This window comes from Podarcis liolepis, assembly GCF_965112155.1.
Source record: "Podarcis liolepis genome assembly, chromosome: 2".
Taxonomy (NCBI): Eukaryota; Metazoa; Chordata; class Lepidosauria; order Squamata; family Lacertidae; genus Podarcis; species Podarcis liolepis.
In genome coordinates this window covers 22,183,112-22,196,344 of record NC_139555.1, presented here as the reverse complement: position 1 = coordinate 22,196,344, position 13,233 = coordinate 22,183,112, and the positions used below count along the sequence as shown (strand labels likewise).

At 46.0% G+C, this 13,233-nt stretch overlaps 1 protein-coding gene across 9 annotated transcripts in view; it reads right to left on the bottom strand.

The window, feature by feature from the left end:
• Positions 1 to 287: 287 nt before the first annotated feature.
• RAB5B (RAB5B, member RAS oncogene family) overlaps positions 288 to 13,233 on the bottom strand; it is a 30,949-nt gene continuing 18,003 nt past the window's right edge. For 5 of the 9 annotated variants that reach the window (XM_083490553.1, XM_083490555.1, XM_083490556.1 and 2 more), the window contains 5 exons: positions 11,210 to 11,508; positions 8,294 to 8,445; positions 6,402 to 6,524; positions 5,513 to 5,606; positions 288 to 3,183 (listed from right to left, as the gene is read on the bottom strand). In XM_083490553.1, the coding sequence (XP_083346679.1) occupies positions 3,068 to 3,183; positions 5,513 to 5,606; positions 6,402 to 6,524; positions 8,294 to 8,445; positions 11,210 to 11,372 (648 nt within the window). In that variant the 5' untranslated portion in view covers positions 11,373 to 11,508 and the 3' untranslated portion in view covers positions 288 to 3,067. The remainder of the gene's footprint in view (positions 3,184 to 5,512; positions 5,607 to 6,401; positions 6,525 to 8,293; positions 8,446 to 11,209; positions 11,509 to 13,233) is intronic. The other 4 variants (XM_083490554.1, XM_083490561.1, XM_083490558.1 and 1 more) reach the window with 1 other exon arrangement.

Sequence of the window (13,233 nt, the reverse complement as noted above, 5' to 3'; positions counted from 1 at the left end):
TACACTGATTTTTTTTTGTTTACTTACATTAAATACATTGGTAAATCAGCAGTTGAAATTCTGTTACCATGATTGTTATTTTAAATGCAATGTAAGAGCTTTCTCAAAAGAAAAAAAATAAAGAAAAACCAAACTGTTCAGAAGAGTAGAGTAAGCAGAAGAGAAAGGGTGTGGTTTTTAATAGCAAAAAGCTGCAGTGTCCTTACTTGGTCTAGGAACTAGCCAGGAAGCAGTAACCAAAATTTGTGAGCAAGATGAAAGCATTAGGGATTTTTATTTTTTGGGGGGGTATTTAAATGCATAATCTATTTTTGCTTTGCCATGAGCCGAGAACAAAACAGCACCTTAGCTTTGTTGGAATGGGATAGGGCACGCTTGTTCCTGCTCCTAGGTCCTTCTGGAGGGCCACGAACATCACATTACATGTGCATAACAAAAAGATGGAACTCTCCGTGAAGTAGGTTTTAACAGTAAATGCAGCTGAAGGCGCAAGGCTCCATTTCAGGGTCCTCCCTCACACACAGCTCCGCTCTTGAGACACAAGTGAAGTTTGAGAGCACAAAATAAATACTGGGGAAGTGCTACGGCACTCCCAAAGTCTTTATCAACACTGACATCAGAAATTCCATGCACAATTGCGGCGTGGAAGAACTCTGCACTCGTGCCAATTGGATGGGCCAAGTCACAGCGCACACTACTTCCAGTTAACTTAGATTTTGAGTTTTCTTGCTCAAAGCCTCGTGTAGACAGATTTGTCCGGCTCCTTCCTTAGTTGCTCCCAGCTCAAATACAGCCACCGGTAGAAGGCCATTTCAAAGGCAGCAGAATAACGCCACATGCTGTCAGCGGTACAGGATTTAACCGTTTCAACTTATGGCTAAGAGCAAAGCCCTAAATGCACACATCTTGCTTGGGTGAACATCAGCCATTTAAGTTGCACTGGTGAATGGGAAGAGGCAAGTAAATGCAAACCGGTATCAAGCCACAGGTGCAAGCATGTGGAAAATGAGAGTGCTTCAAACCATGCCGGGGGAAATAATGGGAAAGGGTGTGCAGGTGTGTGTGTGTGTGTGTGTGCTTAAACATCATCCGTTTCAAGCTCTCCCACAGTAACATTCAACCATATGTGAGAAGTCTGCATGGGGGAGCCAACAGAGTACACCCAAGAGTTGCTTCTGTGGGTAGCCAGCTGATTCGCTGCCAAGATGTGGACAGCACTGTGGAACTCTTAACATTTTAGAAGCTGTACTCATGCTTGAGGCTTCAAGTAAAAAATGCCAGGAGGGATGGAGGCGGGAAGGTGCTATTTACCCTGGTGAAGGCCACTGACGGAAGAGGAGCCATTTCTAACCGAGATGCTGGGCTGCTGCTAGCTCTTCAGAGAGCAAAATGCGGGTGAGAGATGGTAGCATGCGTCGCCTTTACAGGTCAGCACTATCTACAGCTAAATTTTAAAAGCTATTACTTTGTTCAGCTAATAGCAGGGAAGTAAAAATCCCGCAACCCCCCGCCCCCCTTTAATTTATACAAATTTGTGCTGTACTATTTACAGAGAAAACTGAACACAAACAGGGCACAAACACTTATCAAGTTTAAACAGCCCTTGGGGTCTGAGGGAGGTTGAAGACAGAAGGGGCTGCTCTACCGCTCTAGACTGCCACCTCTCGACAGCTTCCTAGGGCAAGACTGGGTTTGTACACAGGGGGGTTCTGCAAGGGTATAGGAAAAAGCCAAAAGGCAAGCTGGGCGCTCCCTGGCAGGAAAAAGGGTTTAGAAAGTACAGTACTGGTCCTCCTACTAGCAGCTCTACTCCCATCTAGCATGTTGTCCTGTTTCTGACTTGCCTGCACCCGCAGCCCCAGCCTTCTCCCAAGGACCCAATGGCCTTTCTCCTTTTGGCAACTTTAGAACAAAAGTTCTGCGCAACGTGCAAGGCTGTGCATACAGGTGCAGGCCGAAGCTCTCAAAAGGAAACTTCAGCAGGCTCCTCTACTGTACAAAGGGAGCTTGACTTCCCTTGCACATTCTTCTTTCAGACAGCAGGCCACACCCATTTTGAGCAGAGCAGAGAATCTCTCTTAATGGGACTCTTGATAACTGAAGCACAACCTGCAAACAGCAACCTGAACATTAACACAACAGGAGGAGAGACAATCGCCTTTTTGACTTGGAAAGCTGGTCTTCTGCAGGTCAACGTTGCCACTCCTCTCCCTCCGCTACACTATCCCGGCCGCCAAAACTTCTAAGGCATCAAAATCAAGGGCTATCTGAGGGTCTGAGGAAACAAATTCCGATATTCTACACTTGTACACGCATGATTCTCAGATTTATGTCACTGACACCAAGGACCACATTCAGGTCATAGCAAGCAAGACACGAGCGAAAGTTCAGATACAATCTTCCTCTCCGACCCAGCCACAAAAGACTGCCCTGGAAAAAGAAGATAAATGAAGGACACTGCAGCTTTTCTGAAAACCGGGAAAAAAGGAAATTAAAAAACAACTCTGGGAGGACCCCCTCAAAAATGCATTTTCGTGAGGGAGCCCATTCAACCTCGCTCTTAAAAATGAATCTACAAGAATTAAGATCTCCCTCGGTTGTGACCCTCCCCACCCCACCCCACATAGCATTAAACAAAATAAAGGGAGGTGGAGGTAAAGAGAGGGTGGATGTTACAGGACCAAGAACACAGAGCAAAGACAGCGGTGGGGGGGGAGGGGGGTAGAGAGGAGAGAGGAAATGTTATCTGGAGAAAACAGAGCAGGGGAATCAGAATAATTAGGTAGCTATTTGCACCTATAATACAAAGTGAAGAAAGAGTTTGTTTTTGGAAGTTAAGTCCCCGGTCGGTCTATCTCCACTTTCCTTGTGGGGGGTGGTGGTAACAGACGTCTGGTGGTGGTTTCTGAAGCATTAGAAGTGCAGTTAAACGGAGCTCTCGGGAGAAGGGAGGGAGGGAGGGCGGCTTCCAAGTGCGCCGATGCTGTTATTGGAGGTGAGGTGTGGTGTGGTGGGGCGGAAATGGAGGTTATATCTTATCTCTCGCCGGCTGCTTTAATGCCACCGTTTAGTTGCTGCAACACTGGCTCTTGTTCTGCTGGGACTGCTCGTGAAGGTCCACCCCTCGATTCCGACCCACGGCACCCCCTGTGCTCTGGGGCTCGCTCTTTGGCAGCTTCTTAGCTAGAAGGAGAAAAAAAACACAATATGTGTTAGGTGTGGGGGAACTTCCTGGGTTCATCCCCCTTTGGGATTAAACAACAGGAGTAAAGTTTGGAACAAGGACATTTCGGCTATACAGAAATCTGGAACTCCTCTATCTCCTAAAGCCTTCCCAACTCACTTATTTTTAATGCTCCAAATGGCAGGTGCAACAAGCTGTCTGCAGTTCTTGTATTGCTCAGCTTTCGTACTGTTAATGTTAGGTTTCCTTAACGGTGGCTGACAAATCTCCGTTATAGTTCCACCAAGGTAACTACAAATATGTGTTAGATTGAAAGCAAGGTAGGTTTGAACAGCGACAGTTTCAATAAACCACAGAGTTCTGCAGAAATATTTCACATTCCTGCTAAACTGGAATTTATAAAGGGGCTGGTTTGTTCTAGGAACACCCCCCCCTCAAGTGGAGCAGTGGTGGGGGCTATGGAGGTATTTCCTACACTCCCCCCTGCCTCTGCTGCCTCCAAGAGTCTGAATTTGGACTTGCCGTTTGGATTAGCCGCTCAAACATGATCATTTACCCAAAGCAGATGAGAGATGCAATTGTAAGCCTGAAGTGCAGGCGAAAAGCATGTAGCATTGCCACTGGTAATAGCCAGCAGTTTTAGGCCACTTTCCTAATCCAGGGCAGGGCTATGTGTTGCAACTTCTGTTTAAAGAAGAATATGCAGGTAGAGCCGACTCATCCTGCAAAACACACACTGAGGAATCAAGGGGAAAGTTCTGAGTTTCCTGAAATACTCTGTCTTGCAGTCCAACCAATGACTGCAGGTGATAAAAAAAATTAAAGGGGGAGGGAGGGAGTGCAACAGACAACAAAACATGTCTGCAGGCATATGGCAAAGCACAGCTATGCAGCTCCTATTCCTCAATGGTTTGGCTACAGCACTTCATATAACAGCCAGCAAAATAAAGTAATGGAAATGGAAGGAAAGCCTAAAGCATTCAGAGATGCAAAGTGCTACCAAGTATAATGTTCAGTATGAGGACCCCTACTAGTGTCATTAAGGGGTGCGGGTGGCGCTGTGGGTTAAACCACAGAGTCTAGGGCTTGCCGATCAGAAGGTTGGCGGTTCGAATCCCTGCAACAGGGTGAGCTCCCGTTGCTCGGTCCCTGCTCCTGCCAACCTAGAAGTTCGAAAGCACGTCAAAGTGCAAGTAGATAAATAGGTACCACTCCGGCGGGAAGGTAAACGGCGTTTCCGTGCGCTGCTCTGGTTTGCCAGAAGCGGCTTAGTCATGCTGGCCACAAGACCCGGAAGCTGTACGCCGGTTCCCTCGGCCAGTAAAGCGAGATGAGCGCTGCAACCCCAGAGTCGGTCACGACTGGACCTAATGGTCAGGGGTCCCTTTACCTTTACCTGCATCAGTGTAAATAGGCAGGGCTTCCTGCACCCGTGGAAGTCCCTGGAAAGTATCTTCACCCATTTCAAGACTCTTTGATTTCTTTGTAAAATATCCTAATGATGCATCGCAGTGAAACCCTCTTTGAAAATAAATATATTGCCTATCATGAGATTGCTCTGCGATGGCCAGAAAGTACAGTACTTGTGGCCTTTATGCTGGTCATGTTTTCATTCTTAAGAATGCCGTGGATTAATAGTAATAGGAAAGAATGGAAAACAGAACGAGCACAGCTTGATACCCATCAGTAGCAGCACTCTTAGCCCTATTCCTGAAAATGGGTGTAACCAGGTTATTTATTTCAGCATTTGCCAAAATTTGATGTATGGAGGACCAGGCTCATGCTGGGAGGTAGCAGCATGGCAGAAAACTCACTAAGAAAAAGGGGAGACGGTAGAGAGAGACAGAGAGAGAGAAGGAAGCAGCATACTCCCTTAAACCTGTATTTAAGGGCCTGCAGCCCTTTCCATCTGCAAGCAGACCTGCGGAACTTCCACCCTGTCAATACAGCAGCCCAGAATGCCTCAGGTGGGCCTCAGTACCTGGGGGCCATTCCCACAAAGGTCCAATATATGAAGGCTGCACATGGTATAACGATGTCTGAAAAGAAGCATGTCAAGGAAAGCCCAAAAGTCTCTAGCTGGTTCTGCAAGTTGAGACCTGACGGAATATTTGCAAGACACCTTTCATTCTCTTTAGCTGGCATTTGCATCTGCTACAACAGGGTGGGAGGGTCTAGCCCAATACCTGCTCCAACCATTGGCTGCTGGGCAGTAACCCTAGGCAGCAGGAGGCTGCGGAACTCAGTGTACAACTTAAAGTGAAGCCACGTGAATCTTTAGAGAGACAGTGCCCCGATAAGCAATGCAACGTAGTGTCTTTGGGTTACCTATCGCCAGGAAGAGATCGTTAACATTCATTGCTGTCTTGGCTGATGTCTCCATAAACAATAGACTGTTGTCATCTGCATAAGCCTGGGCCTCCTGCAAAGAACAAATGTAGGTCTTACTTTTAGAACAAGACTGCATATTCTAGATTGCCCAGATCAATCTGGGCAGACAGGCTTGCTCAGGGTTTTTTGTTTACAATACAATAAAGTACCAAAAGGCTGGACAATCTTGAAGGAGTGACAAATCAGGTTGGGAAGTTTGGAGGGAGAGGGAAGCATACTCCTCCTGATACAGGGGTACCTCGGTTTTCGAACGTAATTTGTTCTGAAAGGACATTTGACTTTCGAAATGTTCGAAAACCGAGGTGCAAAGGGCAGCCTGCAATTTCAATGGAGTAAATTGAAAAAACCTCAGTGGAAGCCGTTCGGCTTCTGAGGCACGTTCAAAAATGGAAGCAATTCCAGGTTTTCAGCGTTCGAAAAGCGAAACGTTTGGCTTCCAAGACGTTCAAAAACCAAGGTACCACTGTATTATCATTATTATTAATTTGATTTCTTACCCACTCTTCATCACTAGCTCCCGGGTTGAGTTACAGCCATTTAAAAATACAGTATTAAAATCACTTAAAAAAAATGATTTTAAAAATTAGGCCAGGCCCTAAAACTCTGTATCTCAGGTGTCAAAGGCAAGGATAAAGAAGTCTTCAGCATGTGATGAAAACTATGCAATAATGTGTCAGATGCACCTCTTAGGGGTGGGAAGTCCACAGCTGAGGGGCTGCCACAGAGAATGCCCTCTCCCGGGCTGGCAAACAATGGACCATTCCTTCTGTCTTGAAGTAAGAATGAGTACAATAGACATCTGAGGGGTTTGAGAAGCTCTACTTACTTCATACTCTACCATGCGCTTATTGGCAAGATCCGCCTTATTTCCTGCTAAGGCTATGACAATGTTTGGGCTAGCTTGCCGCTGGAGTTCTTTCACCCATGTTTTCGCTCGTGCAAACGTTTCCTATCAGAAAAGGAGAGGCCAAAATGTCAGGTGTGCAGTCAGAAGGGACCAGGATTCCTATCTTCAACCAACTCACCCAATGTGCACCTGCAGTACGTTGAAACAAAAGGCTTCTTCCAACTGTCACTGCAACAGTCTATTGGTGGACATGCAGGTTCTCGAGGACATAATCAAACCAAACATCTACTATGATTGCTATTATTTTAGTTTCTTACCCCACCACTCATCGTAAGGCCCCAAGGCGGGTTACAAGAATTTAAAATGCAACATTAAAAACAACTTACAACCACAAAAATAGGGTGGATCCTAAAATTATACATCTCAGGTGGCAAAGGCCTGGATAAAGAGGTACATCACCTCCAGCCCATCACCACCTCCAAGCACTGGTCTGACACCACAACTGCTTTTCCCAATACAGATAGAACAGAGAGATGGAGCTGGGTGTCATCTGCCTATTGATGAGACTTTCCTCCACATCTCCTGATGACAGCTCCCAGTGGCTTCACACAGATCAGTGTTTCCCAAAGGGGGTGCTGGAACAATCCAGGGGGGCGGTACTAGACTCGGGTGAAATTCGGGGCGTTGAATAAAAATAAGGGGGCAGTGGAAGCATAAAAAAGAAGAAAATTTTGAAAATCCATTCATACATGTTTCATCTGTTGTGTAATGATATTTACTGCCAGGTTGGGCACTATTGTGGGATGGTCACAATGCCTCCCCTGGATCAGAGGGGTTTTCCTGGGCTTGGGTGAACCCTTTTCGGCTTCACCCAAAGCCTGGAAGTAGATTGCAGCTTGCCTGCTTATTTGGCCAATGGTAGATGGGCTGCCACACTGTCCCTGTCCCTGGGGCAGATTGGACTGAGTCATCAGGCTTCACTCCATGGTCCACCCCATGGGTTTTAATAATTTTATAATTTCAAGCTTCAAGGTGTCTTCTTCGCAACAGCAGCATTCTCTGCTATGTTGTAGGACATAAGCAGAAACATAGATACACAAAAGAACACAAATTTGTCAGTGTCTTAATGTTTGTTCGCTTAAATAAGGTAGATCTCCAGGGGGATGCTGAGTAAAAGAAAATTCTGAAAAGGGGGTGGTAGGTCAAACCTAATTGCTGTGGAAGCGGCAGGTGGGGCCCAGGAGGATATGCTGCAAAGGCACCATGGTTCTTAATTCCTGCAACATCACACTTAGGCTGCAATCCTAAACATAGCAACTTGAATGTAATTTCCACTCAACTCAGTAGGACTTCCTAAGTAGGTTTTTCTAGAGTGTAAATTCCTATCTAGGTATCAGAGCGTAAATTATACCTATCTAAAATTATTTGCCTTTAAAAAACCCCGAACTACCCTGACCTCTATGAGGTGTTGATCATATTTATTCAAGGCGTCAAGGAAATTGTGTTGCTTACTCCAGAGCAAATGCAAACTTGTGGTTTTAACTTTTCAAAAAATAACAAATCAGCCACTAGTCGGGAAGCTTGTTTAGAGCAAAGGTTTAATGTGAACAAGGCAATGCTTTGGTCAGACAGTGGGTATTACTTGGCAGCAATCACCTGAAGTTTCTAACCAATAATTGACTGTGTTTAAGTCTTTAGATGGCCCTTGTTTCCAACAAGCTTCATCTGAAATGGGAAAGGATGTTCAAAGGAACTGAGGCATCATCAGCTGATAGACACTTCCACTGTAATTGTATGAGGTCTCCACACTGTTGGTTTTAACCTTGATACTGCTCTTTCTCCCCAAAAGATAGCAAACACTGCATGCTTACCTGGTTGGTTATGTCATACACCACAATGGCAGCTTGAGCCCCTCGGTAATACATAGGGGCCAAACTGTGATATCTTTCCTGACCAGCTGTGTCCCAGATCTCAAACTTTACCGTTGTGTCATCTAGGCAGACAGACTGTGTGAGGAAAGCAGCTGTGAAATGAGAAGGTGAAGAGTTGGCTTAGGGACCCGACAAAATAGATGCAATCATTTAACTTTATATATCATAATTACAGTGACTGAATTTTTACTGTTGTGAACCAGCTGAATCACCCATGGGGAGACCAATCAAAAAGTGATATTAACCTGATAAATATTCTGACCTCTAACAATCTGTTAAGAAGTCTCCAAGGCTGCATGGAGCAGCTTGTACAGAAATAAGCATGAACGCAAATAATATGAAAATTTTTCTCCTGTAAATATTGTGGGTTAGGCCTAGACATGTAGAAAAAACATATGGTGCAAGTTCAAAAGACTGTACCACTATGAATGATGGAATAACCTAATGTCTGAATGTTACCTTACACACACAGACACACAGACACACACACACACACACACACACAGAGAGAGAGAGAGAGAGAGAGAGAGAGAGAATATAGCATCTTCCCACCTTGTCCCCTACTTAGTGTTGAGTTGATGCGCAATTGCCCCTCAACCCCCAAATATCCCTGTCTCGCAGAAAGTAGCCAAACAATGATGGTATTTAGGGTGGCTGCTGGTGGCAAAACCTTAAAAGGACTCAGCATAAGGAAGCATTATGGAGGAATTTAAGTGAAAATGCAGTCCATGTGCACCACTACATAAAGCAAAAGAATACTGGTGTTGTTTTACAGTGGTCTTGCATCTTTTGCATGGGGGTTACATTCTGGGGATGGTGCCCATATGCAAAAACACATATAGTCAACCCACTCTCTTGGTACCGCCCTCTCATGAGCAATCTTAGCTTCCAGAGCTGGCGCACAAAACAGGTCTTACCCCACATGCAAGGCAGAGAGCTTTTAAGCGCTCCACCTTGCTTACCAGCTGTCTGGCAGGGCTGTCTTGAGTTCCTGTGAGATCTCACCAGAGAGCCCCATTAGCAAGTCTGAGAGATTAAAAGCTCTTTCTACACTGAGAAAACCCTGCTTTTAAGCGTTTTGCCTTTTGTGCGTTTAATCTGTGTGATTTCAACTGTCAGCTCTCAAATGCGTAAAGTTGAAATCAAGCAAGTTAAACACGCGCAAGTTGTAAGTCCACTGCACTGCATAAATACAGGTAAGGGATTTTAAAGGGGGTATGAGGTTTTATAGAAGTACTTCTGTGATCATTTAGTTTTCTGCAGTACATTTAGCAAACCAAATCTAGAAAAGAAAACTTTTTTAAAAAAGAAACACAGTGTTCTCTCTCTCTCTCTCTCTCTCTCTCTCTCTCTCTCTCTCCAGTGACCGCATACAATATTTTATGGATAAAGCAAGATTATGAGTACTCTAAAATGGGTGAAGGTAACTGGAATTAAACAGTGTATTAATAGCGGGGAACTGTGGGCCCATGGGCCTAATTAGGCCCACAAGGCCATTTGGGCAAACCATGCCCACCTGCCAATCACCTGACATCACATGATGTCTGACACAGGATAGTAAAGGGATTTTTCACCTCTAACCAAAGTACCAAAGCCCTAAAATCAGAGATAAGCCCTCTCTGAGAGCAAATAACAGAAGAGGTATTTTGTGCCTCACAAGGCTAAGATAAAGAGATAAAATCCCTCTGTCTTCTCTTTAGAGAGTCTCCCTAAATAGCACAAAAGGATCTTTCCAGTCACCTCCACCCCAGCGCTGGAGAGGGCTAGAAATGCTTGTGTCTTCCTGCCCAACGCATCAGAGTGTATGTATATGTGCCTGGAAGTATGTGTGTGTGTGTAAAAGAGGGAAAGTGCACTGTGTACCTGGCACTTGTGTTTTTGACAATGTGGGGGGGGGGGATAGAAATCCTTGCACTTTCCCCCTCTTTGTGTGTGTGTGTGTTTGGCCTTGCCCACTTTTGTCCCAACAATCACTGAAACGTAGTACCCAGAAGGATGGGTAAGTTCCAATTTGGTCCTCAGGCTGAAACAGGTCTCTCCCTCCCCTACCCCACTATTATTAAGTATATACTGTTTTAACTGTAACTATTGGGAGGGGTCACTGTATTTTAACAATATGGGTGCGATTTTTTTTTTTTTTAAAGCAACCATTGCACTAGTATATTATGATTTAAAGGTAAAGGGACCCCTGACCATTAGGTCCAGTCATGGCCGACTCTGGGGTTGCGGCGCTCATCTCGCTTTATTGGCCGAGGGATCCGGCGTACAGCTTCCGGGTCATGTGGCCAGCATGACAGCCACTTCTGGCGAACCAGAGCAGCGCACGGAAACGCCGTTTACCTTCCCATCGCAGCGGTACCTATTTATCTACTTGCACTTTGACGTGCTTTCTAGCTGCTAGGTTGGCAGGAGCAGGGACTGAGCAATGGGAGCTCACCCCGTCACAGGGATTCGAACTGCCGACCTTCTGATCGGCAAGTCCTAGGCTCTGTGGTTTAACCCACAGTGCCACCCGCGTCCCATATTATGATTTACTGATGCCTACTTGCTTGTTTAAGACCTCCACCCAAAAGAGCAACCAAACCATGATGCTAACAGCCTTTCAAAAAGCAGATTCAGCTGCTGGGGTCGGACTATCACCGTTACCACCTGCAGACTTCCAGAGGGCTACTGAAAGGGTAAACAAGCACAGTAAGTGGCTACGCTTCGGGATGAAGGTGTCGGGAAGTGCACCCTATTTGAAAGTGGATGGCCTTGCCCAGGTGGAGTTTGTTATGCTGGAATCCAAAGGTGCTTTCCTAAAATTTAGGCTATCGATTTTCCTCCCAAGAAGAGATCCCCCCCCAAAAAACTCACCACCTATGGTGCTCTCCTGGTATTCGTGGAACTGTCCCTTGACAAAACGCAGCACCAGGCTGGACTTGCCTACTGCCGATTCGCCCAGTAGTACTAGCTTGAACTGACAGATCTTGCTGGCTTGCGACTGACCATTCGGCCTGGCAGCTCCTCTGCTGGTCATGGCCTGGATTCTAAGAGCAGCCTGTGCTCCAGCCAATGCAAAAAAACTACCAGCCACCGATCAGACTTTGTGAGTATAGGAGCTTTTGGCCTGGAACAGGTTGACAACTTCGTCCAACAGCTGTGAGCAACTCCTTCTGGGGAAAGAAACAGAAAAAAACAGATAGATGTGCTGTGCTGGACAGGTGAAAAACACTGAAGGCTTGGGATGTAGGCGCAATAAAGACAAGTGAAAGGTTTTAAGTTGAATCGAGCAGTAAAACTAGCTTCAGTCAAAACCTGAGCAATTAACAACAAAAACATATTTGGTTCCTCAATTTGTGAAATGGGGGGGGGGGGGCAGCCCTGTCATTCAAGGGGTGTGTGTAAGATAAGCATGGGCTTTCGAACCAGATGTCAGGATGGATATCCAACAATATTTAGCCCAGAATCAGCACAGTAACCTGACACCTGACCAGACAAGCCACAGACACACTCGATTCAGCAGGGAAAGAGTCAGATTCCTGGTTATCTGCATTGTAGCTAAACACAGCATTTGGTGATTGTAATGTCAAAACACCAAGAACAAACTTCAGAGGAGACAAGCTGTTATTTTATTTTTTAAAAAAATAAATCTCCTAGAGCAAACAAAGCCTCCAGAATTAGCCTTGGAGGGGAAAGAACTCCCATGTGCAGTGAAACGCTGTGATCCATGAGTCAGCAACTACTGCGGATGTCTTTCCGGCTCACATTCTTCAAGACGTCGCAAGCAGTTTCTGAACGGGATTTTTCTTCACATCACATGGCACCAAGAAGAGCCAGGGCTACAGGGACAACACCCCTGACCCGGCCCAGAACGGTATATTACAACAGTGCTTGACATCTCAATTACATCATGCGTTTGGACCAAGCTGTCAGTGAGAGGCACATACAGCTGTCTGAGGTTCACAAAGTAGAACTCATCGGCTCAACGCTTTTCTTCAATGAAGTTTTTCTTCACACCACAGGCCTGCTTTACAGATTACAGTGGTACCTCGGGTTAAGTACTTAATTCGTTCCGGAGGTCCGTACTTAACCTGAAACTGTTCTTAACCTGAAGCACCACTTTAGCTAATGGGACCTCCTGCTGCTGCTGCACCGCCGGAGCACAATTTCTGTTCTCATACTGAAGCAAAGTTCTTAACCTGAAGCACTATTTCTGGGTTAGCGGAATCTGTAACTGAAGTGTATGTAACCTGAAGCGTATGTAACGTGAGGTACCACTGTATTCAATATTGGGGGGATAGATAAACATCACAAAAGATACCAGGGTGAAGATTTCAAATTCCTAGGCGATAAGGCAGTTACCAAGTCATGAACCCGAGCGTCTTTTGTCCCAAAGCTGGAAGATGTGTTTCATTTGCTTCCCAGTGCACAAATGGCCCTGTCCCCCACCATACATTCTCTGAAACAGATTGATTGGTAAGTTAGAAGTAAAAATGTGTGACACCACACAGACATTTGCTGGCAGCAAAGCAGACGGTACAGTCTATCTCCATGTTTGTTTACAGGGGCGCCGACTTATAAAAAATATTGGGGGGGGGGCGGAGGAAAAGAGGTGGCGTCTGTGGGTGTCCTTGTTCAAAACTGGTCCCCTCTGGCCATTTGTCTACACCCTACCATTCAGTTACGAGCTCCCCTTCCTAAGCCACCCTTGGGGGGGTGTCATTCAGTGCCCCCCATTTCCCTCCTGCCTTGTCCCCCCTTCCCCAGAGTCCACGGGTGGAGGGCGACAGGAGACGCCTTAAGGGTAGGGCGAGGTGGAGTGGGCTCGCGCCCCTCTTTTCTCCCATGGGGGGGGGGAGAGATGCTTTTGCCCAGCCCTCCTCGCCTCCCTCTTTCCG